General features: G+C 56.8%; 1 protein-coding gene across 1 annotated transcript; it reads left to right on the top strand.

Annotated features, from left to right (window-relative positions):
• Nucleotides 1-1,118: 1,118 nt before the first annotated feature.
• Nucleotides 1,119-22,956, top strand: CSRP1 (cysteine and glycine rich protein 1). Its single transcript, XM_058533782.1, has 6 exons — nucleotides 1,119-1,216; nucleotides 11,756-11,874; nucleotides 16,803-16,971; nucleotides 17,836-17,965; nucleotides 21,107-21,200; nucleotides 21,667-22,956. The coding sequence occupies exons 2-6, from the start codon at nucleotides 11,763-11,765 to the stop codon at nucleotides 21,741-21,743; spliced, it is 582 nt and encodes a 193-aa protein (XP_058389765.1). The 5' UTR covers nucleotides 1,119-1,216; nucleotides 11,756-11,762; the 3' UTR covers nucleotides 21,744-22,956.
• Nucleotides 22,957-24,471: the final 1,515 nt, after the last annotated feature.

Genomic DNA, 24,471 nt, shown 5'->3' with positions numbered 1-24,471 from the left:
GTGTCTGTCGTACTGAGGTTGGAGGCCCAGAGAAAAGCTCCAGCCAAGGCACCCACTTTTCAGAACTGCTGTTTTTGGGGGTAGAGTGGGGTGTTCTCCTTTGGATAGCAGGGAAGGTTCTGGAAAGCTGAGGACAAAAGATGTTGGAGGAGGGAGTTGACATTTATTGAGTATCTACCATGTGGAGGGCCGCTGCTGGAAGCTTACAGTCCTGCACAACCTCAGTCCCCCACAACATCCTGCAGATTATAGGACTATAGATTATACCTCTTTCACAGATGTGGCACCTGAGGCCCAGAGGGGCTAAGTGTCTAGGCCAAGGGACCAGCTATGACGAGGAAGGGTCAGGATCAGAGCTTGGGCCTGTCTTACTCTGGTGCCCAAATGTGTCCCTTACACCTCACCACCAGGACACGCAAATGTGAGACCCCCCTTTCTTTTGGGGTGCAAGATTATCAGGGATCTGATCTCTCAGATCACATCTCTGCTCTCCCATCTGGCTGACAGAAAAACCCTGAGAGGTTATGGGCATGTGCAAGACGTTTTTGACGCCATGGCACACAGTGGGACACACAGTGGGCACACCGTGGTCACACACTGCCCGTGCACAGTGGGTCCGCGGGGGCACGCAGTGGGCACACATAGAGAGCACACACAATGGCGCACAGTGGGCACACCGTGGTTACACAGAGGCAGGACACAGTGAGCACACAGTGGTCATACATTGCGGGTGCACACTGGGTCCACGGGGGCACACAGCAGGCGCACAGTGGGGGCACACAGTAGGCGCGCACAATGGGCACACCGTGGTTACACAACGGCAGGACACAGTGGGCACACAGTGGTCACACACTGCGGGAGCACGCAACGGCGCCCAGTGGGTCACAAACAGCCGTCTCACAGTGGGTCCGCGGGGACACACAGTGGGTGTACACAGCGCGCACACGCAACGGCGCACAGTAGGTGCGCGGGGACGCTGGAGCCACCGTCTCCTGCCCGCGCCATGCGGGCCGCCCCGGGTCGTGGGGGGGCCGCCCCGGGGCTTCGCTCCGTGACATCAGCCTGGTAGTGCAGTGTGCAAAGCCCGCTGGTTGGCGTGGCCGGGACACGCCTCCCGGAGCGGAACAAAACGGCGCGCAGGCCGGGCGCACCCAGCCACCGCCTGGAGAGAGCTGCCCGCCCGGCCGAGCCCGCCACCAGGTGACCTAGCCGCCAGGTGAGCGAGTGCGCCCGGGGGTCGCGCGGTCCCCGCCCGCGCGCTGCACGCACCGAGCGCCCCGTGGTCTTTCCCCCTCCGCGGCCCCGTCGGTCGCGAGGAAAGTTGGAAGGAAAAGTAGCGCGGCCGGGGGCCTGCAGTGGGCCGAGGAGCTGGAGCGGTGGCCGCGGTTAGCCAGGGCGGCGCTGTTCCTTCTAGGAGGCGCTGGGTCCCTCCCCGCCCGGGGCTTCCGGACACAAAGGTCCCCGCGTGCCCCAACCCGGCGCCCCGCTCCCCGCACCGCCGGCAGTTCCGGCCGCAGAACAATCAGCGATTCTGCGCGCCACTGACGCTCATTGTACGGCGGGGGGATGAGGGCACCCGTGCCAGCCCGCCCTCACCGTCCTGCTCCGGGAGCACGTGCCCGCGGGGGCCGGGGACATCTGGCTTCATGGCCGGCCTGGGGCATCTGTGCCCCAAGCGCAGGTGTGCGAGAGAACGAGATGGAAGGTGCAGCGTTTCACTCCCCCACCCCGAGTCTCGGTGCTGGTGGAGACCATTAGGAAGCCTGCAAGATCCCGCAGTGAGTGTTTTATGGCCTCAGCCCTTGAAGGCGGGAGAACGGGAAAAGGGCTGGTATCGAGCACATTTAAAGCAAGTGACAGTGTGTTCCCCAGCAAGCAGCTCTGAGGCTGGAGTTGTATTTACTCTCACAGGCCTGGGCGTATTCTGCAGCTCCTGGTCCCCGTGCTGCTGTCACCTCCTCAGGATGGGGTCAGCCAGGAGCAAGAGGTCAGGCCCTTCCCTAGAGGCCTGGGCTCCAGCCACCCACCCCTGCTCTGGGGGGTCAATGAATGGACAGGCGCTCCCCTGCACAGAGGGCTCTGCTGGGGTCCTGTCACAGTGGGCCGAGGACATCCACTAGGCTCTGGTGGGAAGGGCAACACAAGGAGGTGGCTGGGATCTTGGTGGGCGGGTGTGGGGAAGGTGGACTGAGTCCTGATGGTTGGGTTTGCTGCTTCACACCCGTGACCTGGGACGAGTGACTTTGCTTGGTGCCCTTTGGGGACGGCACTTTGGGACGGTGCTGCACAGCCCCGGAGCAGGGGACTCAGTTACTGTCTTCTCCCACGTCCCCTCTCCCCAGAGAAGCACGGGGGCTGCAGGTGCTGGGTCCCTCTGTCGTCTCAGTGCAGGCGGCCTTCCTCCCAGGGGCATTTGGGGCGGGAGTGCTGAGTTTCAGTGGCTCTCGCTCAACTGCAGCCTCCTGATCCTCCAGCCGGGCTCCAGCCCAGGAGCCAGGGCCACCTCTTGCAGAGAGACTGTCCCCAGCCCTCGGCTGCCCCCCCGTGCATCCAGTCTTGTGCTGCTCACAGGCTCCCAGGGAATGAGCCCTGCCTCAGGGAGGATGTCCAGGGCGGGGGACAGTCGGACAGGGAAGGAAGTTTGTCCGCAGAGGGTGTGGTGTGGGCCAAGGGTCAGGGCACTGCTTGGTGTAGAGGGTCTGGGGAGGATGCAGGAAAGAAACTGCAGAGCAGGCCCACCTTCCCTGCACTGGACTGTGATAAATGTGACAACAGGAGGGCCACGGCCTTTGCCCCGGGCTGCCCTCGCATGGTCCTTCCTGGCCCAGGTGTTTTCTTTTCTCATTGCCGACATCGGCCTCTGGGGCCAGCGTCCTCACTGGGCCAGAGTTGCAGCTGGGAGTGTAGTGCTGACTCTTGGTTTGCAGTCAGTAAATATCTGCTGAATGAAAGGGTAGGAATGGGCTTTTCGCTGAGCTGCCCTCCTGGGTACTCATAAACCCTTCAAGTGGCTATTGGCCAGTGTTTCTGTGTGGTGGCGCTGAGGAGCAGGTGAGGGGAAAAGGCAGAGTTTTTATTCACTGGGAGTCTCCTGGTGGGGAAAGCAGATGCGGAAGGCTTTTCTGATGGGCTGCTGAAGTTTTAACTGTTTAGGTAAGCCTGGATTATGGTGAAAAGTTGGCTTGCTTGAGGACTGAAGAGTCAGGCGTTAAACATTTTGAGGTCCAAGAGGGACTAGTAAGAATAAAAGGACCTTTTCTTCCAAGTCAACCGTTGCCATTATTCCGGTGTCCTGGCAAGTGTTTGAGTTGGCCTTTCCTTAAGATACTAGTAAGCAGACACCTGCACCTGCTGTGCACCAGGGACTGGCCTAATTCCTCATGAGTGTCATCGTGGACAACCCATGAGGTGGGCACGGACCCTGTGTTGCAGATGAAGAAACTGAGGCACGGAGGTGGTCGTAACTTGCTCAGGATTGCAGCTGGTCAGTACTGAGCTGCCACTGAAACGCAGGCAGACTCCCTCCAACACCCACGCCCGGTCACTGTGTCACCGTTTTTCTTTGCTCCCCTACATTTCCTATTTCTAGATCAACTCACTAAGGAAGTGTCAGCCACTTGTGAAACACATGAACTTCATAGAGCGCTTGACAGCGGCTTATAGACTAAGGATGATATGGCTTTGCCAGTGTGAAGGTGGATGGAGTCTGGGTTAGAACTCAGACCTCTAGGTGTTCACTCTGCTGCATGGCCAGGGAGGAGGGGCACCCCTGGAAGTCAGCCCCAGACCCGGTGGGTATGCTTTCACCAGGTCTGTGGTGTTTGAATTTCCGGGCCAGGTTTACAGGGGAGAGAAGAAGCCTGGAAAAGAGCCTGCTTGAGAAAAAGACACACACACGCACACACACAGGCACACGCACAGCAGAGCCGCGGGTGGAGGGGCAGGGAGGGGGTCCTGCGTGCTGACAGGCGGCTTCCCTGCGGTTTCGGTTGGCAGGAATTTCTGTGGTACTGACGCGGCTGCACTACGCAGCGGCCCAGGAATTCGCCTGACATCAGCAGGGGCAATTCCCATGTATGGTCAAGTGTGTAAATCCCAGGCGGCTCGAGGTTCCAGACTCTGGCATTTCCACTGCTTCCCGAGGCCAGAAGGCAGCGCATGACTCCTCAGCAGTGACCCAGGAGGAAGAAAGAGAAAGTTCGCATTAGTTCAGGCCTGGCCCAGGGCCAGGCCACCAGGCCCTTGTCTCCCGTCTCCTGCGTGCCCTGCATCCTGTATGCAGGGGTGGCGTGGGGTGGGGCTCCCTGAAATGTCAGCTGTAAACAGTGTGTTTTTACAGGGTCTGAGTGCTAATTTGTTTTAAAAATTCATCAAAGGAAAGTCGTTCAGACCTGTCAGCCTGGGACAAGCACTTGTTGCCACTCTAAATTGACGTCATTCCAGATAAAAGCAAAGAAACTTGATCTCTTGATGAGTCTGAGAGACCCTATAACATAGGACTGCGTGCAATAGTTTTGAAATACTTAAAATAAGTCGTAGACCCCCATTTCTACCTTTGTTGACCTTCAGGTCTCTCAGCTCCGATTGGGGGGAGGGGGAGAGCTGTGTCTTGGAAGGCATAGGGACAGGCAAGGAAGGAAGACACAGCCCCGCCCTTGTCGGCTCACAATTCCACTGCGCCACAGGTGTGCATTTGAAAAGAGAAGCTCACACCACAGAGAGAGAGAGAGAGCTGGAATGCCGGTCAAGTTCTGGGGTACCTTGGGGCCTGGAGTGATCACAGCTGTGAGGCTGGTTAGCTTCTTAGAGACGTGAGTCGTGTGCAGGGTTCTGAAGAAGTCGTGTGGTGGGACATGTGAGGCTGAGGCCAAGTTGGCATCTCTATATTGGCCATTCATCCCCCTGCCAGTGACCATTACCCTCAGGGGAGGTCTGTTTCCTGGGCCTTCAGGTGTCACCTCCAAGATGTAGGCCCTGAATCTTGGCCAGCGGGGGCCCCCTCCTTCCCTCTCCCTCCTTGGCTGTTCTCCTGACGTGGGAGCGTGGGGGAGGGACTGAGCTGTGGGGTTGGGAAGGATGACAGCTCCCCTGTACCTGGCCAGATACCACAGAGCTCAGGTAATGGGAGCTGCGCATTTCCAACCAGACGAACACCTGAGAGGTCTCCACCAGACCAAGTGGGTGGGGACCTGAGTCCTGTGCCCAGAAGTTGCTCTTTGGCCCTAGGGAAGAAGAGGTTTTGGAAAGGGAGAGATAGGGTTTTTCCATTGGAGAAATAAAGGCGTGGAATGGTTCATCAGGTCAATGGTTGATGAGAGGAGGCTGTCCTTCAGGCACTGGTGGCCAGCAGTTAAGGACTGTACATCTCTGAGACGGTTCCTTAGACTTGAACCCGTTACCCCATCCCCACTTTCATGGGATTGTGAACATGAGAGTCTGTGCTCTGTGTCTGCTCCTTTCTCTGCTGCTGTGTGAGCCGCCATCTTGAATCTCTACTCTCAAGATTGAGGATCTGGATACAGCTCTTAATGGGACAACCAGAGAGGAAGGTGCGGGCAGCAGACTCAAGCTAGTTGCTTATCAGAAGAGGCCAATCCTTGGCTTCTAGCTTCCAGCCAGGCCTAAGGAATCCTGGTATTTCAGGTAAATAGCTGACCAGATATTTCCAACCATGCAGCAGAAAATTCAAGCCCTATTCCCTGTTGAGATTATCAACATAGTGAGGTAGGACACACCGGAACAGGCGGCAGCTCCCAATGGGAACGTATCTCTGAAGGGAACCCGCGCAGACCCAGAGGTGGATGATGTGGTTACAGAGGACAGCATTGCTTCTTATCAGCTCCCAGAGAGCCTGGCATCCAGACACAAGGCTCTGCTTGGTTCCCAGGTGGCCAGGGGAACCTAACCCCAAAGAAGGGCAAGGCACTTGTCCCAAACTCATTCCCTGGGCTGACAGACAAGTCAGGAATTCCTGATCCTTATTTGGCATGTTGCTTCTCAAGCCTGGCTCCTTCCAGATGTGGAAGGAGAGGACATCTGGCCCCACATCTAGTTAAAGCTGGCCTGGGCCGGTCCTGTTCGTGGTCATCAGAGGAACGAGCACGTACAGGACACCAGTACTGTGCGTCACTCCCGTACATTCTCATCTCGTCCTCACACGAGGATTTCAGGGAGTCAGTGGATGGTCCCGTTTCAAGACGAGCAGGTTGAAGCTCCGAGAGGAAAGTAACTTGCCTGAGATCCTCCCACGAGGAAGGGATGAATCCAGACCCCATTTCCTTTCCACTGGACTGTACCCCCTGAACTGTCACCTGGGGAACTTCCTTCCTCCCAGTCCCCGCAGGGCTTCTGTCCCCAGAACTGGGTAGGCCAGTGAGAAGGAGCCAGGTGTCCCTCTGGGCACTCCAGAAACTGAGAAACAGGTTTCCTTTTAAGGCAGTTCAGTCTCCTGACAGACAGCGGGATTTGGCTGTTGAGAAGCCGCTGGGCCGAGGGAGGGGGACTGAAGAGCGGTCCCCGCCCCTTGGGGGAAGGAGGTGGCTGAGCTCCCTCCAGCTGAGACGTCCCCCAGGCAGGGTCCCCTGGGCGGAGGAGGGGGCCCCATCCACAGGGGCTGCCTGGGGGGCCCTTCCTGGCAGTGGACACCGTCTTTGCTTTTCACCCCAAGGTGCTCGAGCCCTTGTCCCTCCACTGGCTCCTGAAGGGAGACCTCCAACCCAGTGGCCCCGCTTGGAGGAGGGCCCAGCCGAGAGGCATCTCCGCAGGTTTTCTTCACTGGCAGGCCCTTGGGTTTGGCCCATCCTCCATCCATGTTCCTGTTTCCCTGGGGGCCCTGCTGGATGTGGGCCCCTGACACAGAGCCAGGGAGAACAAGGGAGGCTGTGTGGAGCTGCGGGTCTCCCTCACAGGGAAAAGGGCCTTTGTGTCTGGGGACAAAACATGGCTTGGAACTGGCTCTGAACCCAGCCGTGTGGGAACGTTCCCCCCTGAGCGGTATTCCTAGGGGCGTGGAGCTTGTCCCCGGCTGGGTCAGGGGGTGGGAAGGGGAGGAGAGGGCTGTGCATCGGGGTCCAGGATGTCCACTGGGTGCAGGCACTCTTAACTGTGGTGGGGGATGGCATGGCGCAGGGTGACAGAGGGCTCAGAAACGGCTGGACCTGCACTGGGATCCCCGTCTGTCTCTTCCAGCCCAGTGACTGCTGGAGAGTTGCCTAACCTCTCTGACCCTTGATTCCTTGGCTGTCAAGTGGGCGTGTTGCCCACCTCCAGGCGAGGATGAAGTAGATGATGCATGTCAACACGTCTGTGTAAGCACACGGTCACCGGCGGTCTGTCAGTGGGTGCCTTGGCTGCAGGGGTTCTGGGCGTCACGTCTGGGCACCTTTCAGAGGCAAAAGAGAACCTGTGTGGCTCCACATGAACGAGCACATTTTCCAGAAGCTTCCCCAGCAGAGCTCCCCTTGCATCCCACGGCCTGTCCCTGAAGCAGCCCCCGCAGGGGAATGGGGTCACCATGGGGGCTCAGGTGACCAGGCTCTGTCCCCAGAGCTGGGGTTGGGAGCACCCACAAGGCACTCAGTGGAGTGGTGGCTGCCTGAAGAGAGTTGGGGTCTGTGACAAGGAAGGAGAGGAAACCGTTGATGGCTAGGCAGACGGTCACACACTATGTATTGCTATTCTTCTCGAGCCGTCCTTCATGTAGCTGGACGTGCAGCCCTGAGCTCTTGCTCAACAGAGTGGCTAGCCCCTGGAGTCTTCAGGGCAGAAGGGGCTGAAAGAACTGAGGGGCATCAGAGGCGGGGGTGGGGCTGGCCCCAGGGACCTGGGAGCTCAGGCCTGTGGGTTATTATCTGGGGAAGGCAGAGTCACGTGCAGCTAGAGAAACCCTGCCTGTGGGGTGCATCAGTGTGTGCGTGAGCCTGAGGATGCAGCGGCCAACGGCCCCACTAGACCCACGCTGGGGAGGACCGTGGGCCCGGCTCCAGCTCTTCCCCCGGCACAGCCTCCCGGCTCTGTGCACAGGCCCTGACCGAGCCCTTCCTGCATGCCGGGTCCTGCTCTGGGCTCCGCGGTGGAACATGGCACTTACATCACCGACCCCGATCGTGTGAGGTGCAGGGGCAGGAGACGGACCTGCAAGAGTTAGTGGAGGCCATGCTGTGAGCATCTCAAGGGGAGGGTTTGGTTGTTCTCAGGCAGCAGGGGTCCCTGATGGTCTCTGAGCAGAAGTCGCCACAAAAAATCTGGCAGTGGTGGGGGGTGGATTAGGAAGGAGTTTCAGAAGCAGTGTGGCTATAACTGTTGTCTCTCTGGGGATGCGTTGGCTTGTAAAGTAACTGGCTTCAACAGTAAAGCAAATTTGTTGGTTTGTTTAACTGGAAAATTTCAGAGATAGAGGAACTGAAGGTCTGGCTGAATGGTGGCTCAGTGATGTCACCACAGACTCAGTTCTGTCTTCCCTGCTGTCAGCTTCCTCATCAACGGACTGCCCCCTTGGGACAACGCCCCCAGAGCCCCTTGTTCCCCTCTCCTCGCACCAGGGGCTTGCTTCCAGGAAGCTCTCTCACAAGATGGGGACATTTCTTTGCCAGAGCCCCCAGAACTCCCTTCTTCTATCTCACTGGGATGTGTGTAGCTGGCCCACCCCTGAGCCAATAACCTGGGCTGATCAGGTCAGGTCCAGGCCACATGCCATGGCTGAAATTGGGGTAGCTACCAAGAGAAAGGTGGCTGTAGCCTGGTGTGGGTTGGCTGGGTGAGGGTGAGCGGTGGTTAGGCTGGGTTAGGGTGGTGGAGAGAGAATCAGAGAGGAGAGTGTGGCGCATGGTTTGGGGGTGAGTAGATGAAGGGGAGCAGAGTGGGTGCAGCTAAGGGAGGGGGCAGCTCATCTCATGCTAGGGTTTGGGAGAGAATGGCTGTGGTACCACGAGCAAAAGTGGAAAAGTCTGGAAAAGAACAAGTTTGGGAAAGAAGGTGATGTGTTCAGGTCACCCATGTTGACACTGAGGTGCTTCTGGCCCATCTAGGTGGAGATGCTACCCTGAAACTGGACAGGAGCCTGGCTCGGAGGAGAGGTCAGGGCGAGAGGTATACGGAAGTCCTTGGCATGAGGGGATAGTAGGTGCAATGGCACCGAAGAGGTTGAGAGAGAGAGGGACCAGGGTGGGGCCAGAGGGAACCCCAGCTCTTAGGATACGGGAGGACAGAGCAGAGGGAGTGAAAGTGTCTGTCCCCTCCACTCTGACAAAACCTTGCTGATGCACAAACCCAGATCTCAGTGATATTCCCGCTGGCATCCCCAACACCACTTCGCACCTTAAGCCCTGCGTATCAGCCTGCACACGTTCACTGAGCGCCTCTGCGGGGTCCCGGGCTCCGTGAGGCACATGGCTGTGGAGAACACGCCCCACCGTGGCTTTCAGTGTAGGGTACCCTTTGTTCCTTCCTCAGCTGTTTATTGAGCACCTGTATGAACACCTGTACGAACACCTGTCTGCCAGGTGCTGCGTAGCCCATGGGGACTCCATTATGGACGCAGCCTGGAGCCTCTTCTTAGGCTGAGGCCCGTGTCCACCGTCAGATGCGAAGCTCTCCAGCAGTGGAGGCCCGGCTCCCGCGTCCTTGGCACTGGCTCCCGAGCTCCCGGCACAAGCCACAGTACCCGCGGAGTGGGCTCTGGATCCACGTCCCTGTTTCCAACGTTTCCATGACATGTGTCCTGGCGAGCTTTCTCCTGAGGCAACAAACCCCTCTGGCCCCTGCCCCTTCATTTCCTAGCACGCTGCATCCTCCTTTTCTCGCCGCATCCTGGCCACCTCAGCCCCATCATGTACCCCCATACGTCACCTGTCCACAGGACCCCTTCCCTGCACGCACTGAATCACATGTCTGCTGAGTGACAGATTGAAATGGAAGGAGAGAAGCAGATCCATCAGCTGATGGCTTTCTCTGCTCTCCAAGTCTTGTGGATTCACCCCCTGTGCCACTCTCTGGGGAGTCAGGCCCTGCCCCGCAGCACAGCCTCTCCTGCAGTCTTGGGCTTCTGTGTTAAGAATCATTATTATTTTTTTTATTGCGGTAATATTGGTTTATATTATATAAATTTCAGGTGTACATCATTATATTTTGATTTCTGTGCAGATTACATCATGTTCACCACCCAAAGACTAATTGCAATCCATCACCACACACATGTGCCTAATCACCCCTTTCGCCCTCCTCCCTCCTCCCTTCCCCTCTGGGAGCCACCAATCCAATCTCTGTCTCTATGTGTTTGTTTGTTGTTGTTTTTATCTTTTGCTTATGAGTGAGATCATACGGTATTTGACCTTCTCCCTCTGACTTATTTTGCTTAGCATAATGCACTAAAGGTCCATCTTTTTTGTCACAAATGGCCAGATTTCATCGTTTCTTAAAAAATCATTATTGGGGCCGGCCCCGTGGCGTAGTGGTTAAGTGCGCACGCTCCACCAGTTCGGATCCCAGGCGCGCACCTACGTGCCACTTGTCAGGCCATGCTGTGGCTGCGTCCCATATAAAGTGGAGGAAGATGGGCCCAGATGTTAGCCGAGGGCCAGTCTTCCTCAGTAAAAAGAGTATTGGCGTGGATGTTAGCTCAGGGCTGATCTTCCTCACACACACACAAAAAAATCATTATTGAACACTCACTGTAGGCCAGACCCTGTGCTGTGTCATTGACTCTCTGTATCTCATTTAATACCCAGAAATAATCTATGAAGTGGCATTTTAATGCAGAAATCAAGGTTTAGAAAGACCGACTACCTTGCCAGGGTACACACAGCCAGCGAGGGGCAGGATCAGGATTGGACCTGACCTGTCTGCATCAGGACTGCAGCTCGGAACCAGTACCTAGAGCATCTCAAAGCTGGTATCAGGCCTCCTGCTAAGGATGCTTATTAAAAGTTCAGATTCCTGTACCTCATCCTCACAGGCCATGATTCGTCGGCGCTGGTAAATCTGATTTTGGAGAAGCCCCCGCCTGATTCTGATGGACTCTAAAGCCTAGGAACTAAGCCCTGTGTGCCTGCCTCCTGCTTTAAAAAAAATTCTTTTTGGTGAGCTATCTTACACACCAAAGAGCATATAAAACCTACATGCATAGTTCAAAGAATAATTACAAAATGTGACGACCACCCAAGTTAAGAAAAAGAACACTGCCCGTGCCTTGGCAGTCCCCCGGAGGCCCCCCCAATCCCACTCCTTTGCCCCCCTCAGAGGTAACAAATCTAAGACAATAGTTAGTGATGATCATCCCCTTGTCTGTCTTTATAACTGTTCCACCCATGTGTTTATCCCTTGACAGTACGAATTTTGCCTGTTTGTGAAGCTCACACAAGTGATTTCTGTTCTGTGAATTCTAGTTTATCTGCTTCTTCTGCTGCAAGTGAATCTGTGTGATTCGTTCGTGTTGATGCCTGCAGTGGTAGATGGTTCATTTTTATTGCGACTGTGGCCTCCTTCGTGGAGCCTGTTTCTTACGCTGATTTGTATCCTTTAGAGCACCTAGCACAGGCCTGAAACACAGCCGCTGCTAAGGGAGTATCTGTGACTCCGCGAGGAGCAGTTTGAGAAGTACGTGGAGCCAGCGGGGAGTGCGGCCTGCCAGGACCCGCAGCCTCCACTGTGGCCCTGCCTCCTGGCCTGTGTCCTTCTCAGCTTCTGCCTGTGGCTTCTCTGTCATGGGCAGTCTGTGTTTCCACCTCCCTGTAAAGTTAATTCCCATTTCTGTGTCCAGTTTCAGGATGCCGAACTGGGGAGGAGGCAAGAAATGTGGGGTGTGCCAGAAGACGGTTTACTTTGCCGAAGAGGTTCAGTGTGAAGGCAGCAGCTTCCACAAGTCCTGCTTCCTGTGCAGTGAGTGTGGCTGGACCGCTGTCGCCGTGGGGACTGGGGCTGGGGGCCCGCCCCTGCAGGCCAGCCTGTCAACACCCCCACCCTCAGGGAACTGGTCCCACGGGATGTAAACAGCTTGACATTTGGCTGAAGCTCAGCCGGAGAGGGAGACACTTAAGGGCCTCTTTGTTCCGCCCAGAAGCTGCTTTCTAAGGGGATGGACTGGCCAGAGCTGGTGGGGGTGGCGGGCACTCGGGCTGAGAGCCAGGCTGTAAAGACTTGGGTAGGAAAACTTTCCACTCCACTTTCTTGTCTTTCTCTTCCTGCCACAATCCTGTCATTTAAGACAAAGACACTCTTAGCCCAAAGTTTCACCAGCCCTTGGACCTGAATTGTCCCTATGACAAGGCAGCAGAGGCTGCAGCCTTGTGGGGAAGCTGAGTCTGGAGGAAGGCTCTCCCTTCCTCCCCAGTCCTGGGCTGGCCGCTCACCCTCTCACTTCCCCTTCCTACTCCAGCAGCCTGGATAAGAGGAAAAAGAGTGACAAGCTCTTTGACATGAGCTCCCAATAACCCAGAGCAAGACTTGTCCATCTCAAGCCTGGGTGAGCTGGAAACCACGCAACAGACACCAAGCAGCTGGGACGTGGGGCCGGGATCCTGACACCAGGATGCTGTGCGGGCTGGTGCCTGGCCCATGATGACTTCAGAGTGCCCAGGAAGTGCTGACTGGGGGAGCCTCCCGCAGGTTCCTAGATGGTTCAGTTCATCGTGATCAGAGCAGAGGGTCTGGGTAGGAGAAGAGGCAACCATAGCAAGACGTGTTTTCCTTGAGGCTGGCAGAGTGGGGGCAGTGGAATGTCTCCGTTAAGCCCCAGGTTTCAGAGCTGGTCGGTGAGGGTCTGAGTCTGAACTCAGTGTTGATTATCTGTGCGATGATGGGCACGTTACTCAGTTTCCCTCTGGTCGAGTTTTCTCACGATTCCAGGGGAGACGATAAACTCACCTCAGGGGGTTGTCGTGAGCATTAAAATGAAAGGAGCTTGGAAAACAAAGCCCTTAAAGCAAATTGTGAGTGTTCAGTAAATGAAAGACACTGCCCCAGACACACACACACACGCACACACACGCACGCACACATATGGTGCTGGGGGATCTGCAAGCAAGATGGGGTCACGCAAAGGAGACCTCACATAGGGCTGAAGTCCTAGCCCATCTGGGCGGTCCGCGGAATGGGGTCCCATCTACCCTGCATCACAGGAAGCGAAGTTGGGAGATCTGTGGTGGATTTGTTCCTGGTGACTTATGATCCAGAGCAGTATCCAGATGGGCCAAGGGCCCCCTGCTCACTGGGTGCTCACCAGCTCTCCTCTTGCAGCTGGGCCACCAGCCAGAGGCTACCCTGTACCAGGCAGCAGGGCCTGCACCCTGCCTGGCTGGCCGAGTGACACCCAAGGGCTGCGTCCGTGAATGGGGAGTGAATGAACTCTAGTGGAGCCTCACTGGCCTCCAGCCTGCAGAGGAGGCCGTGAACAGCAGCATCTTGTTATCTACAGCTCCCTGCACTTAGGAATTCCAAGCTGTTTATTTTTTCAGAGGGAACGAGAGGACTTGGCTCTGGCCAGGAAGAGGGTCTAGGCAGCAATTTGCTCTCGAATGTTGTGTAATCACTGCTAAAGGTGGCCAGCTGTGGCCAAGAGGCTGCCTGCTCACAGCCCTGCTTGTAGAGGAGTGGCTGCCAGTCAGGCAGTGGAGGGAAGTCAGGAATTCAGGGGGGTGGCGTTGGGAGAAGGGAGCAGCCTGGGCCAGGGAGTGGGGGGTGCTGAGGATTAGAAACAGTTGTGGGAGGTCAGGCTGGGAGCAGGGCTGGGAGGGGCGCTGTGACACTCACAGCCATAGGGAACAGCCTCACGTCTCTCCGGGCTGTGTGGTCCCTGGGCATCAAGCTCGAAGAGGTCCGGGGCCTCTCCGTACCCTGTCTGTTCCCAGAGCCTGGAGCACAGCAAGCACGTGGCAGGTTGTTGATGAGGATGTTCGTGAATGGAAGGAGGGTCACTTCTCTCTCTCAGTGAAGGGGTGGTAGGTGTGCAGCTGGAATCCAAGACTCAGAATGACCTTCAGAATCAAAGGACTTTCTCCTAAGGAAGAGAGAGGCGGCAGGGTTTGGGCCTGGATTGCATTAAGGGCCATAGTCCTTTGCTGACCAGGCCTGAGCGAGTCCCCAGAAGAAGTTCCTCTGACCATTCAGGTCCTTGGCTCTGGATTTGACTCTGCGTGGCACCTGCGTTCCCTTTCCTGAAGACCCAGGACAGACAGGAGGAAGGGAGACAGGATGAGGTAACAGTCAGGGAGAGTGGCCTTTGACCCGGGACGGGGACAGAGAGGGCCCGCAGTATGCCCCGTGGTCTCAGCAGGGCAGCCAGTTCCCATTAGCAGGCAGGAGAGCTCGGCTTTGTGGCTGGGGGCCTACCCCAAGGCTACGAGCCTGGCTCTGAGCTGTAACCACCTCTCTCCTGGGGCAGGTTGGGTGAGCAGCCAGCCCTGGCCCAACCCCTTGAAACTGGGCTGCTCCCCAGAACCCAAGAGCAGAGCACGGGGGAAGCTCAGAGAAGCCCTGCTTGCCCTCTGACACTAGCGTCCCCTCACCTGCAGGCTGAGGTTCACTGTCCGTTTCACCCTCTGGGTCCCACACACTTGGCCTCCCCGAAAAGGATGGTGGGCTGGCAGAAAAGAACCTGGTCTGGAAGTCAGGGGCTGGGTCTCCCTGCCCTGCTTCTGGCCAATTCTGTGAGCTTGAACGTCGTGGCTGTGGTTTTCCTTCCAGAAGCAGAGAGAATCCATCTCTGTCTTGGGGTGGGGTGAGGGGGCTCCGACCTTTCACCTGGGGCTGCCTTTCCCAGTATTGTCAAACGGCATCACAGGCCTCACCGAGCCAGGGAGCATCTGGAAGTACATTTGTGCAACAGATGCAATAACTAACCCATGACTAGGTCTTTTTTTCTGGCTTAACACGATTTAGTGACATTTATTTAGGCTTTCATTCAAAATTCCCCTCGTTGAGTCTTGGTGGAGCCTCCAAGGGGCCACCTGGGTCACCTAGACGGAGGTGGAGGGGCAGAGGCCAGGGTAAGGTGGAAGGTGGGCCACAGTGGGCAGACCGGGCCTGTGGGAGAAGCAAAGCAGAGCAGAGACCAACAGGGAGCTCCCAACGTCGTGCCTGGACATCAGAGCCCCGTCAGCTTGGCGGGGAGTCCCCTGGGGAGTGCGGGCTTGTAGGCCTGGTATCTCCTCAGGCTGGGCTCCTGGGTCTCCTGCTGGAGGTCCGTCAAGAGACCTCTGTTGCCCCCACTGCTCTCGTGTCCACTTTCTGTCCTCCCTGTGGTCTCCGAATTCCCAGTTCAACTTGGGTCTTGCAGGAAGCAATTCCCGGCCAGCTCTCTGCTGCCCACCCTAGAAGGGAATGTCCCAGCCCTTGGCCTATTGCTCTCTCTCCCTCCTTCCCGGGAGCCAAGCCCCAGGGGAGGCCGCACGGAGCTCCATGTTTGGGCTGCCCAGTGCTGGAATGAGGTGGGGATCTTGGGGCAGGACAGGAGGGTCCATATTTAGTCTGAAGTCTTCAACCTGGGGCTCCGGGTGAGAGAGGAGCTGGCCCTTAAAAGGCCAGAGGATGGCCAGTTCAAGGAGCTGAGCTGAGAGCCTTCTTGGAGGGGGAGAGGCGGGCTTCTCCAGCTGTTCCCTGGGTTCCATCTTCAGCGGGACATGCGGGAGGATATGTCGCAGTTGGGCCACGGAGTCCCAGGATTTAAGGAGTATCCTAGAACCAAGTTATCGTTGTAGGACAGGACCTACGGAAACAGGGTGAGGTTGAGTCTCTTGAGAGAAGCAGTTGGGGGTTGGAATCATGTGATCTTTGGAGCCTCCCCCACCGTCTTTCTGTGGTGCTGACTATGCAATGCTAACGAGAGCAGCCAGCACTTATGATGAGCCTGTCGTGTGCTAGGTGTGCGCTCAGAACTTCTCACGTAGCATCTCGGTTCTCACAACCACCTTTTGGGGGAGACATTAGTATCTGCATTGACAGGTGAGGACACAGAGGCTGGAAAGGAGCAATTCCTTGCCCAGGGTCACACAGCAGAAGACGGAGAGAGCCGGGGCCTCACTCTGGGAAGGCGACTCTTCATGACCCCTGGCTCCAGACAGTCCCACTCTGGAGAGCTGGCACAGCTCCCCTCTGACATAGACGGGAGCACAGACGAGGCCACAGGCTTTCCAGCTCATCCCATTCCAGGCTCTCTTACCCAGTTGTCAGGAAGTTCCTCCCAGAGTCTGATCTCGCTTCCTCCTGTGGCAAAGTGATTTCTGAGAGTAGAAATTTTCAATCCTGTTGTTGTGGTTAGCATGACTATATCTCTCTTCAAAGCCCACCATGCTGGGTGCATCATAATATTAGACTTTTTTCTCTTCTGGGGGCATCACTTCACCTGCATCCCTGCCCCCTGAGCACACACAGATGGTTCCTTCTGGATCCCATTGCTGGAGGCAGGAACACCCCGCCGTTCTTCCTTCCTTTCTTTTTTCTCCTGTTCTGCTGGGACACGTGGTCTCTTTGTCAAGGGCAGAGTCAAAGCTTGGGGTCAGCCTAGGCTGTTGCCTCTGATGAACCCCGGGGGTGCACTGCAGCCAGCGGAGGTACGAGGGTGCGAGGGACTGAGGCCGCCCCCAGCGTCTCCGGGGGAGGTGGTTCTACCAGTGTTCCTAGAGCTGGGCCGCACAGGTCCCCTCCCTCTCTCCTCCCAGCTCAGTGGCCATCCTGACCTCCCCTTCCAGGCTGCTCCTGAAAGACCGGGATGGTATACATGCACAGTGCCCCGCGAGCCTCGGCTACAGGGGGCTTGCAGGGAGCCAGCCACCCGCCCAGCACTGAGTCGCCATCCTGACTTCTCTCCTCAGTGGTCTGTAAGAAGAATCTGGACAGCACCACCGTGGCGGTGCACGGTGAGGAGATCTACTGCAAGTCCTGCTACGGCAAGAAGTATGGGCCCAAGGGCTACGGCTACGGGCAGGGCGCCGGCACGCTGAGCACCGACAAGGGGGAGTCCCTGGGCATCAAGCAGGAGGAGTGAGTACACAGCCCCCCGCACCCCCGAGTTCTCTCCTTCCCTCCGACGGTGGACACATTTCCACCACTTTGGGCTGAGCAGAGGAAGGCTCAGAAAGCCCTGATTTCAAAGGTGGTCCTAGAGCACCCACTTGGTGTCAGGCCAGCCGAGGAGCTGGGAGGCTCCTCCCTATCTGGAGCGTGCAGCCTAGGGTTTTATCTGTGTCAGAGCTGGGAGGGGCCCCGAGAATTACTGGTCCAACCTCCTCTCTTCATCGATGAGAAAGCCCAGCGCGGGCTCAGTGACTGGCCGGGGCTCCCACAGCCCCAGCGTCTGAGCTGGACCAGGACTCAGAAGCAGCACCACCGCACCAGCTCCCTCTCAGCATCTCTCACCTCTGCTGAGGGGAAGTCGTTCCCCTTGAAAATGCTACAGGGTGTCACCAGGTCCCCAGCACCCACTCTCCTGCTGTAACCAGTGGTGTTGGCAGTCAGCCTGGCCAGCTCCTGGGCCTTGGGGGGTGGACGGAAATGACGATGAGTTACCACATTTCAGCCGAGGGCACTGCCCCGGTAAGAATGACTTGTCAGCAGATTTCTCCCTGGAAAGAATCTGGTAACAGACAGGCTGCAGGAACGGGGGCACAGGAGGGCTGTCCTTAGCAAAGGAAGTGTTACATGGTTACAGCATTTTAACTAGGTGCTGAGAGAAGTGTGATGTTTCAATGAAAATAGCACTGGGCTGAGCCTTGGTTTGTCCCTCTGAACAATGAGAGATGACCCTAGAGGCCCTGGTGGCCCTAGCCTTGTGACTGGCCACGCAGTGCCCACCCCACCTGTGTTTCCCAGTGTAAGTCATTCCGCCTCATGTCCTTCCCCACACAGGGCCCCTGGCCACAGGCCCACCACCAACCCCAACGCCTCCAAGTTTGCCCAGAAGGTTGGCGGTTCTGAGCGCTGCCCCCGATGCACCCAGGCCGTCTATGCTGCAGAGAAGGTGATTGGTGCTGGGAAGGTAAGGCGGCCACTGGGCATGGTGGGGAGAGGGGAGGGAGACAGGCTGGCAGAGACCTTCTTGGAATGGGGGTTCCAGAACGTGGCAGATCTGACCCTTGCTCTGCTCAGGGGAGCCTGAGCCCTGCCGTTAACTCCCTCCCTTCATTTCAGAAGCCTGCCAGGAAGGAGGAACCCTTTGTCCCTGAGCCTCCCAGTCTCCAAGGCGCCCAAATCGCTCATGAGCATGACAGCCCCAGCATTGATGGAACTGATGATTAAATGCCCATGGGCAATTCATAGGGAGTTGCAAAGATCAATCTGTGTCTAGAATTGGGGGCTACAGACCTCTAAGGGTGCCTGAACAGATTTCAGAGGGCCCACAAGCCCCCTAAAATTATATGCAGCTTTGTGGGAACATGTCTTTTTCTGGGAAGAGGGTCCATAACTTTCATCAGATTTTCAAAAGGATTTTTGATCCCCCAAATGTTACTAAGCCCCCAAAATTCCACATACATTCTATTGCATAGGATGTGCACTCCTGGAAACCTATTCACATCCCCAGGGGAGAGACTTCCAAGGCTTGGGGCCTATTGGAGCCTCCTGGGGGGCTCATGCAACTATTTCTAACCGCCATGCATGTGGCCCCCGACTCACCAAAGGGCTGTAAGAGTCAGTGTGGCGAGCCCCTGTCCCACAGGAGGATCACAGCCTCAGGAAGGCTGCGGTGGAGGAGGCCCAGAGATCTGCAGTCTCGGACTAGTTCAGAGTCACAGAAAAGGCATCTTCATGATATATGGCCAGAGAGGGTTCTGGATCTTCACAGGAGGCCCAGGGTAGAGGGGGGACTTGGCCAAGCTCACACAGCAAGCTGATGAGACAGCTGGGCCTGGAACCCGCCTCAGCTGGGCTCAGCTTTCAAGACGCAAGCTGAGACCTTCCGTCTCAGCTTTCAAGGCGTTTGGACCTTGAGGGGCGGCCCTGGGGGGTGCCTGGGGAGCTAACTGGTGGCCATGTCTGGACCAGAGCAGGCTCTTTGTTCAACCTTCACAGTCAGGGTGGGGATCGGTGCTGTGGCCCCATCTTACAGATGAAGAAGCCGAGAGCCAGAGCACTACACAGTCTGCCCGGATCTTCCCGCAAGGAAGTGGCCGGCGAGGAGTCGGCCCAGGCCCGCCTGACTCCAAAGCTCTGGTTCTTCCTGCAGTTAGCTGTACTTGGGGCCGTTAAGCCTCTTTGAACCCACTTCCACAGCTGACCACAGTCCTCACATGATGATTTAGACCTGGGACCCTAGACAACCTGGTTTGAAGCCTAGTTTTGCCGTTTACTAGTTGTGCGACCTCGGGCAATTCACTTAACGTTCCGAAGCCTCAGGTCTGCATCTGTAAATGCAGGGAGCAGATGGGGATCCCTGAGGAGCAAGGTCGAATTGAAGATTGACTGCGAGAATGCACACGGAGCCCCGCGCGCTGCCCGCTGTGTGCTTAGCAGAGGCCAGCCGCTGTTGCCATTGCTGTTGTTATTGTTTACTTTGTGGGATTGTTGTGAGGCCAGAATGAAGACCCTTGCCATTGATGAAATGATATGAAAACAGCGATATTATTAATATCAAGTTGATGTTTTTCCTTCTGTGTCTCCCTGTGAGAATAGAAAATTATAAAAAATCACTAAGAATCAATATTTCCGTTCCCTAGACAGGGTCTGAGTTAGAGTTAAGGCTGTGCTACTGAGGAGTTGGGGTGAGAGGATTTTGCCTGCAAGCAGGAAATGTTGGGAGAAGCTCTCGCCTCTCTGTGACCTTGGCCAAGAAAGAAATCTGGAGGAGCAGGCGGATGTTTAGGTGCTGTGTGAAGGAGCAGAGGATGGAGCCTATTTGCAGGAAGGGCTAGGCAATGGGCGGGTTGGGGGGTCTACATGTGATTCAGCCCTTCTCCAGCCTGGAGAGCTCAGGGTGGCTGCCCCTGCTTTACAGAGGAGGAAGCCAAGGCTGGGTGATGGCTGAGGGCCACAGGCCGCTGGGAGGAGGACCGAGGTCTGGGACCCCCATCTCAGCTCTCTGGACCCCACCGTCCCTCCAGCACCATCCCTCAAGCACAGGAGGAGGAGCCACGTGCAGGGTCTGGCGGCCAGGAAATCTGAGGGATCTGGTTTCCTTTCATTCTCCAGCCCGGCACTGGGCGGCTGTGCCGAGGGAGTCTCTTTGCCCTTAAAAGGCCTTGTTTTGTCCTGCCCGAATCCGCCTGCCTCCTGCCTTCCCGCAGAGCTGTCTACATGTCAGCCCTGTAGCCTGCTCAGCTGCTGCTGGTGAAGGCTCGCTCCCTGTCTGTGCCGGCTCCCATCACCGCGTGCAGACCTGGGCCAGCTTCTTCCCTGGCAGGCTGTTAGCCTCCAGGCTCCGCTTAGAACCACGAAGGGCCTTCTGTGGCCCCTGGAGAAACTATGGTCCTGGGGCCTCTTCCTGCCGAGTTCAATGCACTTCATACACCCGTTCTCCTTCTAAAGTGGTAGTAGACCCTGTTGACTCAGGGTCTCCGCTCTGCCCACTCTGTGCCAGGCATGTGACACTGCTGAAGTCACTACATCCTCACAGCTACCTCGTGAGGGTGATACCGCCACCCCACTCTTCAAGAGGTGATGGCTTCTGGGCAAGCAAGGCACCCAGTTCTGGAACTTCGGAGGTGGGGCTGGTGCGGAAGAATCCCAATTACAAAGGGCACCATCCGGTTATATCCAGTTCTCACGTCCATCTGCAGGGTAGGCAGTGAGGTCTCCCAGATGAAGAAGTGGCTGAGGCTGTGCGGCTGGGCAGTGGCAGTGCCAGGACGAGTCTGAAGCCCACAGCGCTGATCCCCAGGCAGAACGGGTCTGGAGAAGCCTTGTCTGGCCCTGCCTGTCGGGGAGCCTTGGTGGTGACCCCCGCCTCGCCTGCCCTTTGTGGTGCAGCTGGTGCCACTCACCATCCAGCCATTGCAACATGTCCTTGAAGACGGTGTGAGGCGGCATGTGGTCCCTGGCCTGCTCCCTCCACTGCCTGGCCCTCGGCAGATTGCAGAAGTGTTGAGCCCATCCATGTGGTCCTGTCAAGGGGCTGGGGCTGGGACTGGGTGCAGGGACACCCGAGTCTCTGGTGGCAGCATTAACTGTTTCCTTCCCTCCCCAGTCTTGGCATAAGTCCTGCTTCCGCTGTGCCAAGTGCGGCAAAGGCCTGGAGTCAACCACCCTGGCTGACAAGGATGGCGAGATTTACTGCAAAGGTGGGTGGCTTCCCTTCGAATGTGAGGGTCAGGGGTTCCGGTGGGGAGGGGGGTTAGTGGTTATGCCCTTGCTAAATGTAAGCTGATTCCTGGCCTTGGGGTCAATTCCAGAGCATCTAATACGACCCCTTCATTTTACATGAGCCCAGAGGGAGAAGCCCCTTGGCCAGAGTCATAGGGCAAATCTGGGCAGGATGGGTCAGACCGGGCTCCTATCTCCTAGTCCGGTGCTTTCACAGCAGATAATGCTGCTCCTGACATCTCAGTGGCAGGGGAAGTGGGTACACTGTGGAGCCAAGGACCTCCTCACTGTTGGGTTGGGGTGCTGTGGAGGTGAGGAGTGCTGGAGGACTTTGCTGCCCCAGAGGCCCCGCGAGGCGCAGAGGGTGGAGTATCTTCAGTGGGAGGTCAGGAGGTGTGGCTTTGGGGAGGAGCTACGGTCCTCACCCCTCTCTTCTCCCCGCAGGATGCTATGCTAAAAACTTCGGACCCAAGGGCTTCGGCTTTGGGCAAGGAGCTGGGGCGCTGGTCCACTCGGAGTGAGGCCATGCCACCCGCCGCCCCCAGCTCACTCCCGTGCTTCTCATTGCCCTTCCCTTCCCGCAGCCTCAGCCACCTGCAGGATTCCCTCTTCCTCAGCCCTGCCACACATCACTAATGACGAACTTGGGCATCTGGCTCCCTTTAGTTTGAGGGTGGTCTGCCTAAGGTCCCACCCCTCTAAGGAGCTCCCCCTGCCTGGGAGCTGATGCCACTGCCAGCAGGAGACCTCAGTGTTGTTAGTCTAGGTAGGACCGTGCCCCTGTCCCCACCCCCCGCCCCACAGACCTCTGTTCTTGGCCTCTTAGGCTGAGTGTCCACCATCAACTGGCCACACCTTGAGCCACGTCTTGGAGCCCAGAGGAGGGGCAGCAGCAGGCCTGGTGGGGAGGGGAGCAGGACTGAGGTGGGGCGAGGGAAGGCTGTGGTTCACTGGATCCCGGAGATTCTCCTCCTTGGGTAGGAGGTGGGCTTCTTGGTGTCCCTCAGAACAGGGGGAGAGCAGCCCCAGCTCCGGGAGTTCCTGTGAGGCTGCAGAGAGGCACCTGTTTCTCTAGGCCTCTTGTCTTTGAGGCTGTGGGGAACTGGTGTCCTCCCCCTCAGGGTGGGAGGGGAACCCCTGGCTCTGAGAACCCCAAAGTCAGGATGTGGTCTGACCTCTCAGGGCACCTAGTTTCCTGTTGGATGGAGGCCCTAGTGGAACACCTCCAGTTCACACTCCCGTTTATCAGTGGCCCCATCTGAGAGCAGATGGCCTGCCTCTAACCCTGGGTCCCTAGATTGGGGTGGCAGCTCCTCCCCACCCAGCACAGCCCAGGCCAGTGCTCTGTTCTTACCACGCCCACTCGACCCGCAGATGTGGAGGGAGGCGCGTGCAGCCTCGTCTTCACCCCGACACCCCTTCCCTCTGTGCCCTGTCCTCAGGAACTTTCTGCCCACTGGGGCCTTGCCCTTCCACCCACCCTTCTCCAGGGACCCTTCTCTGGCCACATCACCCCCATCCCTTCCAGCACCGCCCCCCCCCCCCTCCCCGCCAGGAGCAGCTGGAGGGAGGGGGAGGGGCCAGGCTTCGCTGCTCCCAGTGACTGACAGGAGGACACTACAGAGCTGAGCTGTCGGCTGGAAGGGCTGCAGGCACGCAGGCACGGCTGTGTTCAATCTGACTTCTCATCTGGGCAATAAAGCTGTTACAACACAACTTGGTGTCTGGTCCTGGTCTGTGGGGGCCCTGCCACTGCCCTGGGCTGCGGGGGACCTTGATGGGAGCAGTCAAATCAGTAGGAGTTCTCATGGGAATAAAAGCCTTGTTCCCCTTTTTCTAAGGGCTGCTTACTTCCCAGTATCGCTTCTAGCTGAACCGCACCGCCTGGACTGACCTGCCCAACCAGATCGCATTGCCTTGCCCTGTCTGGGGGTGCAGGGGATGGACTCTGTGGGCTATGGAACTTGGGGGTCTCAGCAAGACCCCAAAGCTGTGCTCAGAACTTTTCCCAGCTTGGAAAACCCCAGAGTGAGGGAAACAGCCAGAGGAACCTCTGTGTCAAATCCAGGAGGCTCTCATCTGCCCAAGAGGATGGAGTGGAGGGGCCTTGCTCGGCCCCCTGCACCGTTAGGGCCCCGTCTCAGTCTGTTCTGGCTGCTGTAACAGATTACCATAGGCTGCAGGGCTTATAAACAACAGGAATTTATTTCTCCGGTTCTGGAGGCTGGAAGGCCAAGGTTAAGGCACCAGCAGATTTGGTGTCTGGTGAGGGCCGCTTCTTGGTGCATAGAAGGCCGTCTTCTCGCTGTGTCCTCGTATGGCAGAAGGGACAAGGGAGCTGCCTGGAGTTTCTTTTACAAAGGCACTAATCTCAGTCACAAGGGCCCCACCTTCATGGCCCAATCACCTCCCAAAGGCCCCACCTCCTGACACGGTCACACTGGGGATTAAGTTTCAACAGATGAATTTTGGGGGGACACAGACATTCATTGGACATCTATAGCATTTTGCCCCTGGCCCCCCAAATTCATGTCCTTTTCCCATGCAAAATACATTCATTCCATCCTGATGGCCCCCAAAAGTCTTATTAACTTCCAGCATCCACTTTGAAGTCTGAGTCTCTTCTCAGTGTCATCTACCTCAGATGTGGGGGAGACTCAAGGAAGGCTTTCTCCTGAGCCAAAGTCCTCTCCGGCTGAGAACCTGTGAAAACACATGCGATGAGTTTCCAAAATACAACATGGGACACGCGTAGGATAGATATTCCCATTCTGAAAGGGAGAAATAGGAAAGAAGGAACGAGTAACAGGTCCCAAGGAAGTCCCAAACCTAATGGGACAAATTCCATTAGACCTTAACGTGTGAGAATAATCCTCTGTATTCCGGACCTGCTGGGGTGGCAATGTTTCCCCACCCCTGTGGTGGCTCCTGGCAGTGCCATTCTTTGAAACCTAGGCGGAGGAAGCCATGACCCCTGAGCCCTTGCACTCTGGGCCTGTGATGGGAGTGGCAGCCCTGATGATTTCTGAATCACCTTCTAGGTCATTCTCCCATTGTCTTGAGGGATAGTCCCAGGCTTTGGTTGAGATGGCTGACCCACACTAATCTCCTCATTAGAAGGTCGCTCTGCCATACCCTTCATGTTCTCACTTTTCTGCAATATGAATAGGCTGAGAATTTTCCGAATCTTTTAAGTTCTGCTTCCTTTTTGCTTAACAATTCCATCTTCAAGTCATTTCTTCCTTCCTG

This window comes from Diceros bicornis, chromosome 38 (assembly GCF_020826845.1).
Source record: "Diceros bicornis minor isolate mBicDic1 chromosome 38, mDicBic1.mat.cur, whole genome shotgun sequence".
NCBI lineage: Eukaryota > Metazoa > Chordata > Mammalia > Perissodactyla > Rhinocerotidae > Diceros > Diceros bicornis.
The sequence above is the reverse complement of the archived record's forward strand: the minus strand, read 5'-3'. Positions and strand labels throughout refer to the sequence as shown.

Coding starts and splice junctions, on each gene's coding strand:
- CSRP1 (XM_058533782.1), top strand. CDS start 11,763: ATGCCGAACTGGGGAGGAGGCAAGAAATGTGGGGTGTGCCAGAAGACG. Junction 11,875..16,802: donor CAAGTCCTGCTTCCTGTGCA/GTGAGTGTGGCT, acceptor TTCTCTCCTCAG/TGGTCTGTAAGAAGAATCTG. Junction 17,966..21,106: donor AGGTGATTGGTGCTGGGAAG/GTAAGGCGGCCA, acceptor TTCCCTCCCCAG/TCTTGGCATAAGTCCTGCTT.